Source organism: Sitophilus oryzae, unplaced genomic scaffold (assembly GCF_002938485.1).
Source record: "Sitophilus oryzae breed Bouriz unplaced genomic scaffold, Soryzae_2.0 scaffold_1492_pilon_pilon, whole genome shotgun sequence".
In the NCBI taxonomy this organism is placed as follows: domain Eukaryota; kingdom Metazoa; phylum Arthropoda; class Insecta; order Coleoptera; family Curculionidae; genus Sitophilus; species Sitophilus oryzae.
Window position 1 is genome coordinate 608,316 of NW_022146161.1, and position 24,457 is coordinate 632,772.

The following is a 24,457-nucleotide window of genomic DNA, read 5'->3' on the forward strand; positions in this document are numbered from 1 at the left end:
ATGATGGGTTATAGACGCAGTTCAAGTTGCTGACAGACAAGGGCTGATGGGAGTTGGTAGATGGCCAAAGAAGATAAAAGGATAAAAGTGAGTTATTGAGTATAGAACAAGAATGAGGAGCTAAGTAGGATACAATAAAAAATCATATACACAATTGTTGGAAAACAGCATTAATAATAATTAATAAATGGGTGTTTTAAATATAAAATAGAAAACAAATTTCTTGCAATAGAGGTATATAATAAAATTATATAAGGATTCTTGCCACTTAACTGCTAATATAGAAATTTAATTCTACGCTGTGTTTGTCATAATGCCATCCTTTTACTATTGATAGTTGCGCCTCGGTGATACGAAAGTACTACCATTGCACGCAGGCCGCTATCTCCCGTTCGGGACTTAATATCTAACCGATACTTTCCGACAAGTCGGAATTAACTATCTCTGCGCTGTGGTTGTCATTTTGTGGATCTCCCAAGCTCACCTGATGATGGAGTAGGGCTCCGAAACCGGTAGTGAGAGCAGGTTGATCCGCATTATGACAAACACAGCGTAGAATTAAATTTCTATATTAGCAGTTAAGTGGCAAGAATCCTTATATAATTTTATTTAAATATAAAGCTTCATTTATATTGCTCGTTGGAAAAACAACAGTGCCAGATTATTTGAGTCTATCGGAGACGGTTGTTTTTTGATTATATTTTAAAAGACGCTTATTTAACAAAACAGCATCACAAATTAGTCCGGCTCCAACAATCGACCGAGCAAGCATATCGAATAATATCTCTGTATCGGGATTTGAATTTCAATAATAAGTTTAGTTCTTTTGTAATAGTTTTATAACATTATAAAATAAAGCATTTTTTGAGTGTTCTCATTGTCAATTATTACAACAACAATATGGTACTTACAAGCTTCTTCTAAAAACTTCTCAGTAGTGTCGGCATCTCCTTTGCACGTTTTGACGGCTACGGGAACACTGTGTCCATCTTTGGTACGAACGAGGCCTTTGTGGACGTCTCCAAATTGACCTTCTCCTAAAATTTCTCCCAATTCTATTTGGTTACGATCCAGTTCGTAATCCTTCACTGAAACAAATATAGGTCATCATGACAAAAAGATTGTTAAAAAAATATAGTTTATAAACCTGTTTTTATTTGTTGCCAATAACCGGCAAAATTTAGTTATAATTGTTCCAAAAAAGTGTTCTATTGTTTAGTGATTCAGGCGTAGTTTTTAACACAAATACAGGGTGTGCCAATATTCCGTGGACATAAAGCTCCTACGCACTTTTGGAATAAACACATTTAACAAAAAAAAAAACATATTTTTTCAGACGTTTTAAGAACCGTTATTCCGATTTGAATGAGATTTTAGGTGTCTATGTTTTGCTGCTTTAACATTTGAGTTTCACAAAAATCAAGAAAAAGTAAGGGTACAAACTACCCTCACCCGAATATAAATATTAGTATAAATATTTTCCAACTCCACCAACGATCGATTTTTTTTTTTTCGTAAAATAGTCCTTCTAGTATTTACTACATTTTTTGTCCCTTGTAAAAAAAACGCTGCTGCGCATACTTTTTGAGGGAAGAAATTATTTTCCAAAGCTGACTTCCAAAAAATGTTTTTTCTCACATCAAGCTATGGAGACGCATAAAATCTATTATGCTTTAATAATCTACTTCCCAAAAATATGGAATTTTATTATTTTACAAATTATAATTGACAATAAGCTTCATAAAAAGCATAAAAAAATAATAAATTTTAAATTTATTAACGTTTTTCATTTTCAAAACTGTGGGAATTTTTTCCACCGATGGGCATTTTTTAAAGTAATTTGACTGGGGTATTAGCAAAATATCATTACACCAAAATCTCATTAAATTCTAAATGAAATTTTGGCAAAAATGTTTAAATTTGTTGAATAAATTCAGATATCGAGTAGCTCTTCATTTCACTTTATAGAGCAAATGATTGTAACAGATATTTTATTTAGATTAAAGCTGCAAAAATTAGTTTAAACCGAATTTTATTATCGCTATGTTGGTCACATCGCGCCGTTTTCAGCAAGGTTGTCGTCTATTATTTGACAATTATCCTAATGCCATTAGTCATTATTTAGTATAATATCGTGTTGTTGCTAAATCTTTGTGAGTAATTCTCGTTTTTTGCCTATTTTCATAGTCTTTTTTTTTAAATTTGTACTTTTAAGCACAAACAGTTCTTTTAAGAACTAAATTTTCGAGTTTTTGTATTGCATTTCTTGAAATTGTGTGTTGAAAATATGCTGAAGCATTTAAACAGTTGAAGCAAAGAGTTTGTAGCTTCCCTGATAAACTATTTTGAACGAGAACGTGACAAAAAAGGTCCTTTATTACCCTTGACTGCAGTTAAAGAAGTAAGTTTGATTGATAAGCACATTACACCACTTTCGAAATTATTTCTACGTAAGTTTTTATTAAATTCTGTGATTCTTAGTTTGTGCATTAATAACACCCTCTTACTTATTACCACTTATGGCGTTGTAAGATGTACATCAATAAATAAATAAATAACCCTTAATAACGCTTAGAATAATCTTCATAATGGACTAGTTTTTGCCAATATGTAATAAGTAAAATGAGCTATAAAACAAATAAACCAATTAATCACTAAAATACTAGTAATTAAATAAAACGTAAAAATCTTTAAAAATGATATAATAAATATATTTTTTTCACTTTTTCAAACCAAATCACAATCTGGCAGCGCTGTCGCCATCGGGTTCAGCGTTGTCACTCAAAGTTGATCACGTGCATCGGAAATTGTTTTGCGATTACCATAGTCGTTCTATGTCCACAGAATATTGGGTTACACTGTATATTGTTGAATTTTAGTGCATATTTTGTTAGATATGTCCCCAGAAGAATATACTATGACCATATTTTAAGCTATTTTAAGCATTTTACGATTCTGTAATATGATAACGCCAACTAATTCCGAAATTCGAAGGCAATTAGAGCCTGTCGCACGAAACTTAAATTACGACTGCACAGCGCCTGTTCCGCGCTGTTTGTTCATTCCAAAAATATTCCATTTCATGTCATGGGAAAATAAATTAAAATGACGCAGTATTAAAATGTAATGTGCGGTTTCAAATATACCAACTTAAGTTTGTAGTTTTATATTTACCATACCTTTTATGTTCTTTTTGAAGTGTTTACATGTATGTTATTAATTGACATAGAATATGCATAGAATGAAAGAGACAAACTGGGTTTATTAAAAATACTGTTTGTAGATAATGCTTATAACTTTTTGTTGGGTTTATTTGTATAAACTTTTAAAAATATCGCAAAATTAAACCAAGTTTTTAATGAAAATATCTTCTTTATGCAATAGATATTTTCGATACAAGTGAGTTAACAGCATCATGAAGATATGTGTAACCACACAAGTATCTTAATGGAGTTAACTCGCGTGTATTGTACAATATTTTATCTACGTCTAACTATAAAAACACACAATACATTTTAAAAATGATTGTACTTAACTATATACCTCTAAAAATCAATTACCTTAATACCTTTGTTCAAATAACACCATGCATGGCAATGTCAATATGACAGTAAATAATATTGATGTCACTAGTTTAAAAAATGAGCGATTCGGAAAGTATTCCCTCTGACATTGAAGAAGAGGCATTCAGAGCCATTTTTGGATTGCTTCCAGCAAGATCGAAACAGAAGTATGAATATACCTACATACTCTAACTATGAAAAATGGTGCACCGAAAAAAAGTACACAACTATGGAAATGAAAAGGTACTCATAACATATTTTTCCAATTTAGTGCAAAATAAATGTTTCACAAAATATTTTTCCTCTTTGGTAGTCATCTAAACAAGGAGTGCGGTAATGAAAATGCGTGAGTTAAGATGCTTTTAACTCACTCAAAATGAGTGAGTTAAGAGCTTCTTAACTCACTGACGTAGATAAAATACACTTTTTATAGTCCAGTAAATGAAGGTTGAAACCACGGCTTAATAGGTCGACCGGGACTTTTCAGGCGGATTGTGTACTGTTTGGGGAGCAGTTTTAGGGAAAAAAACACCGTACCCGGTCAGCTTTGACCGAAAAAATAATCCCAAATAGCCGAAAAATCAGTTTTTTCGCAAATATCTGTCAAAGTATACAATTTACAAAATTTTTCTTGGAATAAAAAATGAAGTTTAGGTAATTATCTACAAGAATTGTCCTTTTCATTTTTACGTAAAATTGGTAGTTTCTGAGATATTACGCCTCGATAACGTCGTATAAATTTACGACTTTTACACCCTGCAGCTACGACACCAAGCAGAATCGGACCTATCTTGATATAAAAAATTCTACGTGAGGAATCTCCCCACATGTTTTTTGAAACACCCTGTATAATTCTAAAAAGTAAAAGCAAAAAATCGTATTTTTTTAAATTTTCAAAGTAAAATAACTCGGTTATTTTGGGCTTATTTGAAAAACGGCAAAGAGAAAATACGTTTCTTTTCTCAAGATCTACCAGCCCCGGAAATATTTGCACTTATTTAAGACTCACCCTGTATAAGCAGTACGTAACATTTACCCAATTTTTATAACACAAATTTTTAATTACCTGCTGGTACTGAATAATCTCCTTCTTCGACAATTTCAGCGTAATCTTCCGACAGCATCGTACCAGTCGAATTCACGCATGTCTTGTCTTTGCCGCTTCTGTTTTTGACTTGCGCAGAATCTAAAATAATAATAAAAACCAGTTGAAATATTATATATTTATAAAATATGTTATTGTTATTACTAAACTAAACAATTAAACAGGAAGTGACCAAAACTAATTGAAAACATCAATCAATCCTGATTTATGTCATATACATACTCGTATACTAACATACCAAATTTCGTTATTTATCTGAAAGAAATAAATAAGTAATAGGGGTGAGGGGGATGAGTCACTTTTGAAAAACACCCGGTATATCCGCTTCTTGAGCATTATAGCTTCAAAACTGACCTACTTTAGGTTTTCCGGTGCTTTTAATGGAACAGATAACGCCAAACTATTTGTTGAAACTCACACACAATCCATGTATTCGTATTGTAGGTTATTAGTTCTATCATTAGACTTCTCAGTAAATGTAGGTGTTGATTTATATGAGAACATAACTATTTATTACGAATAATTTTCTAAACTCTACACCATTCCTATGAATAATAAATAACTTGAAAGTGTATTTCTACATTTCTTCCCTCTTCCATTTCCCTCCTTCGGTTTTCCTTAATTCTGGCCCCATTTAATTAAGCAAATTATTCTTGTAATATCTTTATCAAATACTTATCTAAGATCAACAAAAATAAACAAGAAGATTAACAATAATAATAATTAAAGATTTTAATACATTTATTTGTTGAAGGTAAAAATGCTAGACTTCTTTGCTTAAAACCTACATTCTGGCGTTTTGAAAAAGCGACGAATTTGTGATATTTTGATATGTCAGTCTTTTCCCTTAATTCTAGCATTGTCCGTATCATGCTGTACGTAGCCCCAAGAGTAGATGGCTTTTTCTGCCTTGCCATGTCGCTAAAATATGCCATCAAGACTGTCTCCGAAGCAATATTCTTAAGCTCCGCGTGCACTGAAGGGGTATCGGCGAGAGCGAGCGGCGCGAGCGGCACGACCTGTCGGAAAGTCGATTGTAGCCGCGCACTGGAGTCGCACGATCGACGGTCGAGAGCACGTCACCTGTATAAATTTGAGCATAGACGAGGAGAAGTTTATTCAAATTTAGTCAAATTCATTCGGCATTTCAAAAAATTATAAAGTATTATACTATTTATATTTTTATGCAACTTTTTATATTTTATGTTTTATGATGGAAATTAATATTATTTAGATCCTAACCAAACACACATTAATATATTTAGATCTTAACAAACCACATAAAATTAGTGAAATAGAGTGGAAGATGGGGATAAAATATACTACATGACTCTTGGCTTGACCGATTTTAACAAATTTGGTATCATTCAAAAGGGTTAAATTTGTTCTTTAAAAACAAAGCTAGATATGAAAAATAGTGAAATAAAACTTCTATTTATAGTTTTTTAATCTAAATAAAATCTTTGTTTTAAGTCAGTAGTAAATAAAACGAAACTTGTGTTTACATTTTGTTTAATGATTGACGTTTCGACCAATTTTAATTCGGTCTTCTTCAGAATCTATAATATACGTATAAAATATGTTCTACGTTTGTGATAAGAAAAATTATATATTAAACACATTGTTAATGATAAAATAGTATTGTATATTATAGATTCTGAAGAAGACCGAATTAAAATGGTCGAAACGTCAATCATTAAACAAAATGTAAACAAAAGTTTCGTTTTGTTTACTACTGACTTAAAACCAAGATTTTAAAACCTTAAAATATAATAAAAAAGTCAAAGAAAATTAAAAAAAGAAAAAATATATAGTTTTTATTTTATAGTACCGTATGATCATGATCGAAAAGAAATTTTGTAGAGCAGTAAATTTCTTACAAAACCATGAGTTGCGCTTATCATACTGATTTTTTGTTAACGAGTTATCAGATTCATAAGAAAAAAGAAATCTGCCTTAAAATAATCAAACTTCAACCTTTAATAACTTTCGAACGGTGAGGTTTACAAAAAAATTGTAAGATATTTTTTGTGGAGAATTCAATTTCCTACAAATAAATATTTAGATATACTTTTTCCAAATAGTAGATACCGAGATATGAATTTTTCTTTCTAATATTAAGGAAAAAAATAGAAAACTGAAAGGCGGAGAACCTTCCTATTAAAATTAAGAGCTCATACTTGGAGATAATTTTTTGAGGTGTCTACCAACCTTTTTTTCAGAGCATAAAGTGAAAAAAATAGTCCATTTTTTTGACTCACCCTAATAATCATTCAAATAAACCAATAAAATTCATTAAAAACAACTACACAAGACGCTAACCTGGATTTCTCCGTCGACAAAAACATCAAATAAACAATTCTAATTTAAATAATACTCCTACCTTTCTTATTCCAGATCGAAGCCTCACTTCCCGAATGCAGCCTACAATACCCATCGATCAAATCCGCCAAACTCTCCGCAACGTCCACGCTGGGACACGTAAAAAACAACACCTCGTGCGTACTGGCCACCTTCAGTTGCAACGTGGCCTTCGAATGCTCCTCGCAATCGCTGACCAGTGTCTGTATTGCTTGGATCTGGTTGAAATCGATCTTCTTGGTGGGCGACGCTTGTATCCCAATATGCGGCCCAATCACCAACTCCACAGGCACGGTAAAACTACTTCCGTAATCCACTTCAAACCTCTCCTGGTCGAAGTTTGTGTGGTGTTTCAACGTTTCCATGTACTGGAACATGCAGTCGAATTCGCTCATGTGTACGTTCTTTTTGAAGTGGGCCTGGATGCTTTTCTTGAGAGATTTTGATTTGATTTTTTCTAGCAAAGTGCCGGGTATGAATTTTTGCAAGCCAACTTCTCGTTCGATGTACTCGAGGCTGAATTTCTTCTCCAAACCGCTGGGGGGCGTATCTTTTAGGTATTTTCGTATTTCTAGACAGCACAGTTGCACAGCCACGTCTTGGTCGACTTTTTTGTGTAGATCGGAATGATAATCGCTCCTGACCTGGAAAAAGGATAACCCTTGATTAAGAGGGACGATTGAGACCATTGAATAAAAGTACTCTCTTTCAATTTCTTTAATATTCATAAATTAAAAAGGGGAGCTACGCAATAGGTTATTGCAACAAACTTTTTATGTCAATTTTGTTTGACTCGTTAATTAATTTGAATTTTTGATTTTAATTTGAGTTTGGTACCCTTCTATGTTTATTTTATGATTAGCTTTATGCAAAACGTATAAATCTGGAAATATATTGTCAGGACAGAGTCAAGACTTGAATTACAGTGGGATTATTACTAATATGGGACAGGTTCAAAAATAGTTACATATGCGGCATACCATCATCCTCAGATTTAAAACACGAATAATAATGACGTTTCACCGTTGCTTGAAAGAATTGGTAAGATACGCAATCTAATGGGCACATTCGTGACAAGACTGATTTGATTTCCCCTTACGTCTCAAGTGCTGTATGGTGGAGCCCCTACTCATTCTGCGGCCAACGCATTAAACACTCATTTTCTCTAATTCGGCTAGCGAAGACATATCGAAGACGGTGTGGAACTGAAAGCGACAGTGTTGCCATATTAAAATGTACAATATCTGTGATACGTTTGACGAAAATATCTTTGGATGAAAAATCCGCGTTTATGTACTGAAAATTTATTCGTGTTAAATACATATAGAATAAACAACAAAAATAAAAATTCTTTTATAGGTACTGAATATTTCGTATGATCGAAAAAAGTAGTTTAGTTGGCTTGGAAATGTCGACTATTGACATTTACCATAATTTTTTACTTAGAAAATAACGGCAATCTTCATTTCCAAGCCAACTCTAACGCCGTTCTCTGTTTAATCATATACTGTTATATTAAATTGGTTAATATAGGAAATCCTTATTAACGTACTGTACCCAAAATCCGTAAATCTACGGATTAAATCTGCAGTTTTGGCAACACTGTCTCCAGTAACCACCCACTCTGTCAGCTGAAAGAAGAACTACGATACAGTATTCTTTATCCGCTGCGCTGTAAACGACTATTAGCGTGCAGCGGCGCAGAGCTAAATTAAATTTCGGGCATGTTTTGTGTCACAAAATCGCCCATAAGGTTGGGCATCTTGTTATTTCTTTAATCAACAGTTTCACTAATAAAAACATAATTTTACTAATCTGGTCACCGAAACTGCGTGATGGTCTGGATTTTAGCGTGTAAAACAGTGATATGGACAGCATGGAAAATCATGGAAAAGTTGGGTTGGTACATTTCTTCTATGCGGTATTGCCGGGTTTTGCATCAAAATTTCAAACCGCATAAGTACGCGTTTATGAAAAATGTTCCATCTAGGGTTGGAACTTTATTTTTCACAATTAGTTGCTCATTTTACTACAGCTGTAATTTATTATATTTAGCTTAGATATAAATATTATCTTTATTTTAGTAGTATGCACGAAAGTTTATTTTTTTATTTTTAAAATAGTTTATTTTCTTCTACACACATTTTTCTACAAACGTAAAAACCGGCAACACTATATGCCGCTTTTTATTTTGTCTTTCTTTCTCTCAACCTATAATATTACCTCTAATCTATATTTATCTCTGTCGCATGTATTGAAATACAGACCAATCTATCTGTGTACTTACCTGATCATAGTAGTAATGAAAAGTGACGTTGTCCTTATCAAAGAGCTTTCGAAGACTAGTTGGAAGATACCTAATTCTAAGTTCGTACCGCCATTCGGCATTGGGGTGCTTCCGCAAGTATTTGTCGTGTACTTGTTGCATGGTAAGGTCTTGGTGTAGCCAATATATCTGCAAAAATATATAGATTAGAAGTATTTTGGTTTTATTTGATCCATATAATTTAATTTTTTCTTCTTCTGTCGGGTATAACTTAGAAGGTGCGACAAAATTCAATTCCGAGCCTTCTAGTCTTCCAATTACGTTTTGTTTATAAACATTTATATCTACAGGGTGGTCCAAATTGTATTTCGAATACTTCAGCAGCATATTCTACAGAAAAAAATAAGTAGGTAAAAAAGTTCGCATAAATGTATGTCCTAAAATGCTTAGTTTCGGAGATACAGGGTGTAAAAGTTTCATTTTATTCAATTATTTCGATTTTTTCCAAATAATTTATGAAGTAACGTAAATATTTGGATGAAAATTGGTGTCTGGGAATTTTTTGACATGAGAAATTTGATTTTGATGTCAATACGACTGATACTTGTAGAGGGCGCCACCTACATATTTTTTAACTGGTTTAAAGTGTATACTCTGTTTTTTTTCTCAGGTAAGATTTCGACAGACGATGACAGAAGAAAAGCGATGACGTCCCATACCAATCTATTTATTTTACTAAAAAAAGTTTCTAATAATTTTTAAGTTAACTATGGATGGGTTTAAATATAAATTCGTCATGCGTTGTCACTTGTTGTTTTTAACCAGTTTTATTGGTTTATTTCAAAAATGACAGATCGTATTTCAATCTTATTGGTTTGACGGAACGATGAACGACAAACGGACGCCGATGCGTATGAACTCGCCTTTAGATTTTTGACATTTGTCAAAGTCTTGCCAAATTATAGGTTATAATTTTGTGACAACTTTTGTCAAATACCCTGCGTTTTGGAAGATGGTGCATTGTGATTCGTGTTATTACGTGTGTTTTGTGTCTTTTGAAGTCAAGTGGAGGAAAAATCGAGTGAAAATTAACTGTAGAACCCAGAGCACAGATTATGGTTAATACTCGCTGCCCAGGCAGAAAGTCTTATACAGATACACCAATAAAGTTACTATCAATAAAGTTCGTATACCATCTCGTCGTAGATAAGTGCATCTCGTATATGGTAGAAGGACCATACTAAACCCATACTAAAAACTGGAGTAGCTAGCTGTAAAATATCAGTTGTAAAATTTTAGTACTGCAGAAAAATAATGTCAAAAGGTACTGGTTAAAAAAAATTAAGATTAAAGTTAATTAATTAACCTGTGAGGTGTAAAATTTGGTAAGTGTTATTATTAATAAAATAGTTTGTTTTATTTATGTTGTTTTATTTATTCCTGCGGAATATTACAAATTTGTATTTGTACATAAGTTATATTATCATATATCATAAAGCTTGAAAGTAAGAAATAGTTCTTTTTATATTTTTTGGTATGTGGTGTCTTGTTTTTGTTTGTTTTGTATTAGCACATACCGTTTTTAATTAAATAAAATAACTCGATTACATTTTTTCAGTTTTATGCAGTTTCACAATATTTTGAAGTTACTTGTCAGTCAAATTTTAAATACATATATTAATTTCCTGCTATGCGTTCCAGTTGTACCAACTTATTTCTTTGTAAAATAAAATAAACTACTTTGAAATTAAAATGACAGACACATCTATCACTGTCAAGGATCTTCTCGTTGGACAGACTATAATAACTTTTCGTCCGTACCTGTATGAAACTACTGAGTAAAAAAATATACATTTACGACACTTTTCATGTAAAAAAAGGTCTATTGGGAAAAATCTTTACGGGTGATAGTTTTCGAGATATTTGGAAACGATTATCAATACCTGTCATCAATGACATAAATTAAACATGTTGACTAAATAGTTATTAGACTGTGAAATCATAAATTTGAAATGTTTTTGTGCCAAAAGTTCAACAGAAACTGTTTTATCATCATTTCTTCACAGAACAATTTATGGTTAATTTAAAAAAATAAAAATTTCCGGAATTTATTGACATCAAAATCAAATTTCTCATATCAAAAAACTCCTAAACACCAATTTTCGTCCAAATATTAACGTTACTTCAGAAATTATTTAGAAAAAATCGAAATAAAAATGAAACTTCTACACCCTGTATCTCGGAAACTAAGCCATTTTAGGACGTACATTTATACAAACTTTTTTACTTATTTTTATCTGCAAAATATACTGCCGAAGTTTCCGGAATACAGATCGGACCTGCCTGTATAGTAATAATGTTTAAAATACAAGTTATGAATAAAAACAATAAAAATAAAGCAATTTTCTCTTATTGAGTAATTTTAACGATCTGTGTTAAATCTAAATTTAACACAAACATATTAGACAACAAAACGACTAGAGTTAAAATTCAGTCAACAGGTCAAGGATATTTCTTTCACTATAAACAAACAGTTGATAGAATTTTATGATCGCCATAATGTTATGAAAAAAATCAATTATAACGACGCTATTTATAGAAAAAAATGTTTTGTGAATATACACTATATAAGTTTATATTAGTATGAACTTACGTCGTCTGATGGGGGTCTGGTAAGCCTCATCGCATACAGCCCTTTGTCGCGTACTCCTGATGACAACCTCCCCGTTACGGTGGATATAATGCCCTTAATATCCGTACTGTCTCCATATCGTACCACATTGAAGCCACCGTTTGGTAAATGCACCTTAAAATTAGAAAGAATATACGATAAAATACATTTTCTCCTCGCAAAACTATACTACTTCTTTGTCCTTACTTTAAGAAACTGTTTAGTCATACTAATTACTAATGAAAAAAAATAACCTCAAAATAAACTATTGTAGGTATTATTTTGAATTATATCAGTATAATTATTATCTACCTTCTTATCTCCTAAATATGTTTAAATTCCTGCTATCATAAAATAGAGTTATTTTTAAACAAATTCAATAAACAATGTTTCATTTTAATTCAAAGTGTTTTGTCTTCCATTGTCATTATTTTGCTTTGAAGTCAGAAAATTTTGTTAACTATAAGAATAAGAATTTGAAATTTAGCCCATCTGGTTTATTTATACCTGCATGTCTATGTAAGCCCCTTGTGGTAGAATATCATAGTCTAAGAGCTAGCAACGTTTTCGAGAAATTTTAAGACGTCTGACTCTTTGATATATCTTTTACTATGCTCTCTGGAACAGCATGCGGCCCGTCTAGCTACCGATACCCGTTGCGTTCACTACTGCGGATCGGAAGAAGATCCTATATTTTTTATTAATTTAGTCCTATAAATTCTAGTATTGAATATAAATCGAACATGTCTCCATAGCACTGTGCGTAGAGTTTCCGACCACGAACCGATGATTCAGAGTTCGAATTCGGGTAAGGGCAAAGACTTTTTTATTTTATTTTTGTTTATATTCTGATAGTAAAGTATTAAATAATTCTGGTAATTAAAAAAAAAAACAAATAGGTATTTAATACTTTACCATCAGAATATAAACGAAAATAAAATAAAAAATTCACAGTCCTTTACAAAGATGCAACCGGGGGGGGGCATTGAAAATGATGAATAAAAACGTAAAAATATGATTAGTGTTAATATGAGTGTATTACATACATATGTTTAAATAACGAACGTTATGGATGAATGTTAAATAACGAAGTTTATGGCGCTCTTCTGTGACGGCTTTTATGTCTTAATAATTATATATAGGGTGTTTTAGAACTCGAACCAAAGTCGAAATTTTGCAAAATCTCAAAAAGAAAATCTCTCGAAAATAATAAATAGTAAAATGACATTTACCCTCTATGGATAGAACTCCTACCTATGGTCCCATATAAACTGTATACTAAAATAAATATCTTTGACATATAATTGTCGTTTTTCTTGATATACTCCCTGATTTTATTTTATTTTTCCAGAGCACTAATACTCTCTTTTATGTTATTTTTTTATTCCTAGAAGGATGATTTGAAGAAGAAATAATCTGTCTATATTATTGATGTCACTAAATAAACCCTTGTATAATATATTATACTTCTAGATGTTATAGTAATGCATTTTCGTACAGCAAACTTTCATTCCTATTCTACTCCCTAAGGGTATGAATTTCATAAATTCCTATGTCCAAATAATTAACTCATGTCTTTTAAATGATCCTTTGTGCAAATTTTTATGTGTATAATCCAGAGGTCACGAAGGTTTATATAATGTTTTACTAACTTTACCCATTTGGTTGATGAATTTCAAAAATCTCTTCTTATTCTTCTTTCTGTAGAATTTCATTTCTTCTAGTAAACGATTTTCATACAACAAATCGTTCGACATAATTTTACACTCTAAGAGGATGAATTTTCTAAAATCGCTTTGCATAACTAATTCACTAATCACTAATGTCCTGTAAACGAACCTTTGTGCTAATATTGATGTATCTAAAGCTAGTGGTATGAACTGACCCCTAAAATATCTAAAAACTTGATATATAATCTCTATAATCTAACTGACAAACCATTGACAATGACAAATAATTGATTTCTGGAGGTATTTTGTGTAGGTGTTTTTCAGGTATGTTTTAATATTTATTCGTTTTACATAAAGAAATACCGATTAAACGATATAATAATACTTCATAACAAATCTAGACATATATACCTTTCATTTAAAAAAAAAGAATCATCAAGATTGGTGAGGCGGGTTTCGGCGGGATGGATGTAACAAAAAAATATATAAAAAAGAGCTTTTATATATGTATCCTACTTTCGGTATCACAAGCTGAATTTTTCAGGGAAGGAAGTACAAAATACGTGATATGGGGACCCTTATTCCAAAAGTAGTACAAAATTAGACTGGGAAAAAGGGCACTATCATCAAAAATCGATATATTCAATACCACTGTATAGAGAAAAACAAATACTTATTTTTTGGATCCAGTACAAAATAAAGTCTTCAGTAGGGAGTAATTTTTTATAATTATTTACAAAAAAACATTTCCATTAGCGCTTATGACCGAAAAAAACTTTAAACATGAATAACTCATTTCAATCATGCGAAAATTTGGTTTAAAAATGGACTTTTTAAATATAACTTTCATTTAACGAAAAACAGAAGCCTAAATGAAAAAAAGAAACAATTTATAAGTTTTCGCTTATGTCTTGGACAAGGTAACAAAGCAAACCCCATATTTTTTGCTTTTAAACTAATAAAGATATATCAATAAACAATTAGCGATGTCCGACTGCCGCCGCCGCGCCTAGATTTCCTATACGTATACGCGTGATGACGTCATGGTGTGGCAAATGTAGCATTTTAATTCGATTTGGGCTCCCTTATATAGGATAACAGAAACATTTTCAATGTTAAAAGTCTTTGCCCTGACCCGGATTCGAACTCTGAATCATCGGTTTGTGGTCGGAAATTCTACGCACTGCGCTATGGAGACATGTTCGATTTATATTCAATACTAGAATTTAAGGGACTAATAAAAATATAGAATCTTCTTTCAATGCGCAGTAGGGAAAGCAACGTATACCGGCAGCCAGACGGGCCGCATGCTGTTCTAGAGAGCATACTAAAAGATCTATCAAAGACCAGACCTCTTAAAATACTTGTTTTTCCGACGTTGCTAGATCTCGTACTATCATGTGTAAATTATTTTTTACGATTGAGTAACTACCGCCCAATGTATAAATTGTGTAGATTAGTTTTACTATCTACTTGATAACGAAGAGTGAATAAACTATCTGAAACGTCGTGGTTTGTCGTAAGTTGTCAAATGTTATGAAAACAAAAACGAAAAAGTATCATCTAGAAAAAAGCCGAAAAAGAGAGTCAAGCAGCACTCAAAGCGATCAACTCAGTAACCATCAATTCGAAGTTGGTCAACGAATGCCTGGAAAAGCTGAACAAATTCGGAAAAGAAAATAAGGTCTTCCTACTCTGGATGCTCGCTCACCAAGGGATAGAAGGCAATGAAAAAACAAACGATCTAGCTAGAAAAAGAGCGAACACTCCATTAATTGGACCAGAACCGTTCTGCTTTTCCAAGTGAAAACCAAGAACCTGGAAAACTCCATCCGTTACTTGGAACGGGAATCCTTCTAGACCGTTGGAGGAAACCGTTTCGAAACACTCGAAAAAATTTCTCAGAATTTACGACCGTGAAAAATCAAAGATTTTCCTTGATTTGGTAAGAACAATCCTCGAATTGTTACGAGGTTTCTAACAGGATAGTGTCTCCTCAACGAACATCTCAGTAGATTGAAGCTGAGAAACAACGGAGAATGTAGATTCTGTGGGGAAAATGGGGAAACACCAGAACACCTCATCACTGAGTGCGCCAGTACGGATGATGTCGGAGATGTAAAGCTGGCCTCAGAAGCCGTCTCTGCCGAAATTTATTATTTAAATTTATTAGAGCTAATTATCTGTGTATATGTTTTCGGCTGTAGGTTCTCCGACTTATAATTTGGCAAAATGGTTATCAAGGGAGTTCGAAAATTTCCCTAATCATGAACCTTCTTTCTCAGTTAAAAATAATATTGAATTCATTAACAAAATTAAAGATATAACATTGCATGAAGGTGAAATTTTGGTCTCCTTTGATGTACCTTCGTTGTTCCCAAGTGTTCCAATTGCACATACTTTACGCTACTTGAAGGAATTACTGAACGCAAATGGTCTCGACAACAAAACTGTGATTGAATATATTGAGCTTACATCGTTATGTATGAAACAAAATTGTTTTCAATTTAATAACAACTTTTTTGAACAGCGGGAAGGTACAGCAATGGGTAATCCATTGTCTCCATTTTTGGCTAATTTATTCATGAGCAGGTTTGAAGTGCAGGCTAAGAATCAGTTTGAGTATTTTCCAAGAGTATGGTTTAGGTATGTGGATGATATTTGTGTTGTTTTTGACACACATTCAGACACCATAGATAATTTTATTTCTAAGTTAAATAATCCTTTTCCTTCCATTAAATTTACGCATGAAATTGAGAACAACGACAGATTAACATTTCTAGATGTATTAGTTATTAGAAATACTAATAATTGCCTGGAATTTGATATCTATAGGAAAAATACCACCAAACGCAGATATATTCCTAATGAATCACATCATAGTGTTGAACATAAAATGGCTAGTTTAAATTTCTTAGTTCATAGGTTACTTAGTTTCCCACTTTCCAACGAAAGATATGAAATAGAAAGAGATTACATTAGGAATGTAGCTGAGTGTAATGGATATTCTCCTTCACTAGTTGATATATTAATTAGAAAACGTAGGTATAGGTTAATGATTTCTGAAAATTCGACTTTTCAAGTGGAGAAAGATACGTCTAAATATTTTTCAATACCGTTTGATAGAGAGTTATCCGTGGTCTAAAAGGGAATTTTTTTAAGAATGTCAATTATAAACTTGTGTATAGGGCTAATAATAAATTACAACAATTATTAGGTAATCAAAAGGATAAAACACCTCCACTGGAAAGGTCAGGTATTTATGAAATTTCTTGTAAAGATTGTAATCAGAAATATGTTGGGCAAACTAGAAGATCAATATTAACTAGATTTAAAGAACATTTTAGCTCAGATCAGATATGGTAGACCGGATAAATCTTGCGTTGCCGAACATATTGTTGATAAAGAACATTGTATAGATCTTAATAATTTAAAATTAATTAAACAAGTCTCAAATTACAGGCAATTAGATACATATGAAAGCATCAGAATTAATAAATGTAAAGATAGTATGAACAGAGTCAACGGTCCAATTCCTTCAAGTTCTTTGTTCCTACTACTCTAGTGGCGGAAATTAACTGTTACGCTCAGTGGGCTCTGACTCGGTTGGCTAGATTTTGCCAGGCCCACTCGGTACCTACTGGGCGAGTATATAAACGCTCAACTTGTAGATTGTACTTTAGGTTATAATCATCTGCTGATGATGCTAACATGGTTAGCGAAACGCGCGTCCAGTGTAAAAGTAAAAGTGTTTTGGTGTATTGTGGTGATTTAGTGTAATTTTATTTTGCTGTGTAACACCAAAGGTTCCAACCCTCAACTGTAATCTAATTATCTGTACCTTGAAGGTGGATTTATCGGGTGCAGGGCTGCTTTGTGGTGACTTTTTCGGGCTCTCCATGCTGGGCTTGGTCGGGGGACACCTCACAGGTGAGCCCTGGCTCACGTGGGGTGTCGATGGTACATCACTGAAACCAAAAAAAAATCGGTTATTTTTATAAGAGACACTGATTACTAAATAATTTCTTAAGGAGAAATGTTGGATATCAGGTTACAGACAGTAGAGTCAAAAGAATTAAACTTAGTTTATTAGCTCTACAAATTTCTTATTTTATTAGCTCTACTAGCTCAAAAATAGTTTTTGAGATAACCTGTAATTATATATTATTAATAACAAGAATAGGTCAGGTTAATTATTATGAAATTAATATGACCTATTCTCTATCTAACTGCCAAATGAATAAACTAATTTAATAGTGTAAATTATACAGGCAGATTTATTAAATCGATTTTTAATTGTTGAGAAAACGTTGTTTTAATTAATAATGACGTAGATAAGATTATTCCAAATATGTACCAGTATATAAAATTGAAGGGTCCAGGGAAAAAACTTGATAAGCTCCAATTTCTTAATTTTAGGATTTTATAATATTATAGTAGGTCTCACTGGTCCCTACAAAATGTATTAACTCTGCAGGGCAATAAGTTGTTAAATCCTATGATATATGCCCAGTAAAAATATAGAATACACGGAAAGAACCTGGTAACCACCGGCCGTCCAGTGCTCTCCTATAAAATTAGTAAAATGGCGCTTATCATGTTTTCCCCTGGACCCTTCAATTGTTATATTTGTAATATTGCAGTTCATGCTCAAGAGAATACATGGGTTAAATGGATAGGTGAGTTTAATAATAGAATAAAATAATAATAAATATCATAAAGTTTTACTATTTAACGTAAAATAGACATATGGCACATAAACACGACAAAATATATAAATATGTAGGTGTGTTGAATTAAAATGTATAAAATATTTTTTCCGTGATTATAAACATTAACATTTAATACACATATTTACACTGTGGGTCAAAAATATTTAACTGAATATGAACGAATAATTATGTACATATTTAGCTTTCTTCTATACAAACAATACCACAATGTTCTAAAGAAAAAATCCAGATATAAGAAAATTGTTATTTATACAGATAATATAACAGTTCTAAATAACTATGAATGTTCCGTTAAATAAAATGAAATAATACATAGGTACAATACATACGAAGAAAACACGCATTATACAGGGTTTTTCACGTACAGTTACTTTGAATGTTTCAAGATTCAAGACTATTTCCATGTATTCCTTATTTTTAAAATACGTTCAACTTTCTAACGCTTAAAAAATTGATGAATTGAGATATTTTAAATGTCTGTTCCTTTTTCCTTTTATTTTTGCTTCTGATGACTGGCGACGGTGGGAGATGTACCCCCTGAAAAGTTAAGCATCTTTTGTGGGATAGACAAATTTAATTAACGAGTAAAAAAAACACTGATAAGCTGGTTTCTTTTTAAGTTCTATGCAATAGCATTTTACAAAAAAAAATATTTTTTAGATTTCTGTTTCAATCAGTGGCGGCTCGTCGGGGTAGACCTCTGAGGCCGCGCCTTACCTTTAAAATAAAGAAATGATTTATTTTTTGTATCTAGATTTTTATTTAATTTAGGGGTAGTACATTTTGACCACAGAAACATGATTATTGAGATTCTTTCGCGAAAAAAATGATTTTTTTTTATTATTTAGTTAAAAAACATAATTTCTTAATAATATGGCAACATAGGCAGTAGATTAAATTTACAAGAAAGCAAACCCCAAAAAGATCCACCGGTTCTCAAAATTTAAGCAAAAAATCAGTTTTTTTGGAAATTTTCAAAATAAAATATGTAATTCGGTTATTTTGGACTTATTTGAAAAAAAGGCAAAGAGAAAATATGTTCTTTTATCGAGATCCAAGAACAGCTAACCTAATAGGACTGCTCATTCAGCCAAAAGTGTCCGCCAGGGGCATGCGAAAACTACTCGCTTTGTGACGTCATTGTAGTCCTTGTCATGGTTATTTAGTCCTTATCCGGCAACCAATAATACACACACGTGCATTATTAGCTGCCGAATGCAAAAAACGTTCATTATTTAGTTTATTTATTTAAACACCTTATATGTATGCTGTATAGAAAATTAACTGTATAAATCGTATTAAATACTCGGATAATGCATTTTTAAGAACAGCAGATCCCAACATCACCTTTAGCAAGCATTCTTTTAGAGTACTTCCATATCTTGCTTTAAATAATTAATAAACAATATCGTAGGCACTTAGTAAGCACTTTGTCACAATCCACAACACAAAATATGAACGTATGTACACACTCTATAGCTCTAAAAACTTTAAAGACACCTTTTTCACATTTAAAATTGACAAAATAATTAATTCAAAATTTCTCAGCTGTTATTTTTATAAGTTTACCATAGGGCAACTAATAATACACACTATCATGACAAGGACTACAATGACGTCACAACTGTCAGCTGAAGCACGGGAAGAGGCGAACGTACGTCTTATGAGGATGAGCAATCTATTAGTTTACCGTTCTTGATCGAGATCTACCAGCCCTGAAAATATTTGCACATATTTAAGACTCACCCTGTATAATGTTCGCATACATACTTCTTGAAAATAATATAAATACGGTAATAGCAAAACATTTTCCGATGCACGTCATCATCAATCATATCGAAATTGACAGTAAAGCTTATAAACCTGACAAAATGAAATTTTGGCAAAATGTTTAAATTTGTTGTATAATTTAAGATACCGAGCAGCTCTTCATTTTATTTTATATAGGAAATTATTATAACAGATATTTTATTTAGATTAAAGCTGCAAAATTTAGTTTAAAGCGATTTTTATTATCGCCATGTTGGTCACATTGCGCCGCGATCAGCAACGTTGTCGTTTATTATTTGACAATTATCATAATGTCAGTCATTTTTTTGTATAATATCGGGTTTTTTTTGAATCTTTGGGGGTAATTCTCGTTTTCTGCCGATTTTCATAGTCGTTCTTCTTAATAAACAGTTCTTTTAAGAACTAAATTTTCGAGTTTTTGTATTGAATTTCTTGAAATTTATGTGTTGAAAAATATGCTCAAGTATTTAAACAGTCGAAGCAAAGAGCTTGAGTGACTAATGTTAATAAATTAATTAATTACTAAAACATTCATTATTAAATTATAAATAAACGTAAAATCTTTAAAAAATTATATAATAAATATACAGGGTTGTTCACCACACACGACACGAGGTATTGTAGCTAAACGATTACATTTTACAAATTGTAAGTTTTGGGTTCGATGAATGACTATCAGAGTACAATTTAAAAATAATTTTGTAAGATACAGAGTGTCCCCAAATAAGTAAAAAATATCAAAGTTGTATTTTTTATATGGAACACCCTGTATATTATTACATTTTAGTTTCTACTATTAAAATAAAGGTAAATTTGATTAAGGTTTATTATACTTAAACCTTACCGTTTTTGAAGTATTTTCAATTTTGTGAAATTGCAGTAAAAATTTTTAAGGCTTCATTTCTCCAAGGGTATCAAAGTTTTTAATACTAAATATTTACTGAAGTTTATTTATTGATCAGTTATGGTCTTGCAATAATAAAAAATAATACTACTTATACAGAGTGTCTAAAATGTATTTTAAATAATTTCTAGCTTTAACCGCCAATAACTTCTTTAATTTAAATGGAACGCCCTGTATATTTTAGGAGAATCAGATGCAAAATTTAATTGTCTATCAAATTGTATTATACCATCTTTTACCTATCCCTTCAAGTTTTCGTAGAAAATGCATTTTCTGATAATTTAGACCTCATTTATCAATATACCCATGGAATATTGACATTTTAGATTGTTTTTAAAGCAACAAATGTACAAAATGTACAGGCTAGTAATATTATCGTTTTTAGCAAAACGATAATATTACTAGCCCATTTGTATGCTAAAAAGGAAACTATTAAATCTTTATAAAAGAATATACCATTAATTAAATATAACACCATTATTTCGGTCCATATATCTAATTAATTACATACTTAATTGTGTTCGTTAATAAATTATGCTAAATAAATGTGGATTTGAGTCAGAAATCAATATAATAATAAGTTATCAAAATGAACGTCTCTGTTGTTATAAATAAGCATTTATTAAAAAATTAAATATCATTTTTTAAAGGTGTTACTTTTTTACCACACATTGTCTAATACACATACAAAACTCAGTTTTTTAGTATTTGGGGCAATTATTATTAATCAACGTAAACAGTCAGTTAATGTAGTTTTGAATACTGGAATCATATTAATTGGTCCTCTTTAACAAATATTTAAACAGTTTTTTTTTTTAATGAAATAAACGAATTATATCGACAATATTAGTATCTGTGCTCTTTAAAAATTGGTACAAAAATAATCTAAAATGTCAATATTCCATGGGTATATTGATAAATAGTTCTAAATTACAAGAAAATGCATTTTCTACGGAAACTTAAAGAGATAGGTAAAAATGGTATAATACAATTTGATAGACAATTAAAGTGTGCATCTGATTCTCATAAAATATACAGTGTGTTCCATTTAAATTCGCTAAACAAGTTATTGCCGTTTAAAAGCTAATAATTATTTAAAATAAATTTTTAGACACTCTGTATAAGGTATTATTTTATTATTGCAACACAATAACTGATCAATAAATAAACTTCAGTAAATATTTAGTATTAAAAAACTTTGATACCCTTTGGAAAATTAGCCTTAAAATTTTACTGCAATTTCACAAAATTGAATATATTTCAAAAACGGTAGGGTTTAAGTATAGTAAACCTTAATCAAATTTATCTTTATTTTAATCGTAGAAACTAAAATGTAATAATACAGAGGGTGTTCCATATAAAAAAATACAACTTTGATATTTTTTTTACTTATTTGGGACACGCTGTATCTTCTAAAATTATTTTTAAATTGTACCTCTAATAGTCCTTTATCAACCCAAATCTTACAATTTGTAAAAAATCTCATCGTTTAGCTACAAATACTCCGTGTCGTATGTGGTGGACAACCCTGTATAGGAGGAACTTCTTTATTTTTCTTACATAAAATAATTGATTATTAATGGACTATCGAAAATGTTCTATTTCAGTAGCAGCATTGTGTTATTTCGCAGTAACAAAGTCCGCTTTAAAAACTGTTAGAAGTTCAAAAAATTAAAAGCATATATACCTAAATGATTTGGGCCTCTCTTTATAATACCGCCAAAAGTATTGCTCTCGTTAAAGCCTTTCTCCGAAGCGGCTCGCTGCACAAACAAACTCCGCGGTCTGATTCGCACGGCATTGTCGCGCACTTTTTTCCTCCGTCGCACATTCGTCTGACTGCCGCCGTTCTGCACGCCACTGCCGAAAATACTGATGCGTCTGACCACCTCGAGCATGTTCGGTTCGCGGAATACGCCACAGAACCGACTAACTAGATGTCACCATTAATATTCCGCCACGATGCGGTCCTAGTACGAGACAGGAAGTCAGTTTCCCGGCTGAAATTTCATACTGTACGTCGCAGTCGAACTACTGGCTGGAAATTGTCTCTGAAGCGTTGAAAATAACGCACTGGTGTTTAAGAACATTCGGTATAATACCGTGGGATTGAATGAAAACTATGTCACGGTAGAGGGGTGGAAATAATATGTCAGATTGAAAAAATTACTCTATTTATTAACACTCTTAGACTCGATTCGCTAACCACGTATTGTTTTTAGTAAAGTTTCTATTTTAAATCAGGCATATACAGGGTGTCCCAGAAATAAGTGAAAGTATTTTAATTGGTAGTATAGTTCGACCACAGCACCAAGCCATAATCGTGTTTCTAGGGTCGAAATACCCACCCCTAAAAATGTTTGCACTTATTTAAGACTCTCCCTGTATATAACACAGACAATGGCAATCCGATGAAATAATGTTTTGTTATAAATTCACTATACAGGGTGGTCCAAACTGTATTCCGGAAACTTCGGCAGCATACTCTACAAATAAAAATAAGTTTCATTTTTATCTGGATTTTTTCCAATTTCTAAATTAACCTCAATATTTGGATGGAAATTGGTGTCTGGGACTTTTTTTGACTTGAGAAATTTGATTCTGATGTTAATATGACTCCTACTTCTAAAGGACGCCACATGCATATTTTTTAACTGGTTTGAATAGTAATAACTTTTCGTCCGTACCTGTAAAAAGCCACTGAGTAAAAAATATGCATTTACGACGTTTATTGGCGTAAAAAAGGTCTCTCTCTAAAAATCGCTATGAGTAATTGTTCTCGAGATATTTGGAATCGAAATTATCAATACCTGTCATCATTGACATAAATTAAATATGTTGACTAAATAGTTATTAGACTGAAATCATAAATTTGAAACGTTTTTATGCCAAAAGTTCCACAGAAACTGTTTTATCATAATTTTTTTCGAAGAAAAATTTATGATTAAAAAAAAAGTTCCCAAATTTATCATTTCAGTCAAATAACTATCTACTCAACATGTTTATTTTTTTGTCAATAATGACATGTATTGACTATTTCCATTCTAAATATCTTGAGAACGGTTGCTCGTAGAGATTTTTACCAAGAGAAATTTTTTACGTAAAAAATAATGGAAATGTTTATTTTTTTCATTCAGTAGTTTATACAAGTACGGACGAATAGTTATTACACTTCAAAGCAGTAAAAACACATGTAGGTGGCGCCCCCTACAAGTAGGAGTCATATTCATATCAAAATCAAATTTCTCATGTTAAAAAACTCCCAGACACCAATTTTCATCCAAATATTGGCGTTACTTCAGAAATTAATTTGAAAAAATCAAAATAAAAATGAAACTTCTACAGCCTGTATTCTACACCCTCCGAAACTAAGCATTTTAGGACATACATTTA

The 24,457-nt window shown here is 31.7% G+C and overlaps 1 protein-coding gene across 1 annotated transcript in view; it reads right to left on the minus strand.

The window, feature by feature from the left end:
• The window catches only part of LOC115877444 (focal adhesion kinase 1-like), a gene marked incomplete at its 3' end in the record, with an annotated part of 65,298 nt that overhangs the window by 9,827 nt on the left and 31,014 nt on the right, over positions 1-24,457 (minus strand). The window contains 6 exon segments of the mRNA XM_030893599.1: positions 912-1,088; positions 4,630-4,749; positions 7,052-7,673; positions 9,317-9,484; positions 11,949-12,101; positions 17,478-17,604. Coding sequence (XP_030749459.1) covers positions 912-1,088; positions 4,630-4,749; positions 7,052-7,673; positions 9,317-9,484; positions 11,949-12,101; positions 17,478-17,604 — 1,367 coding nt within the window.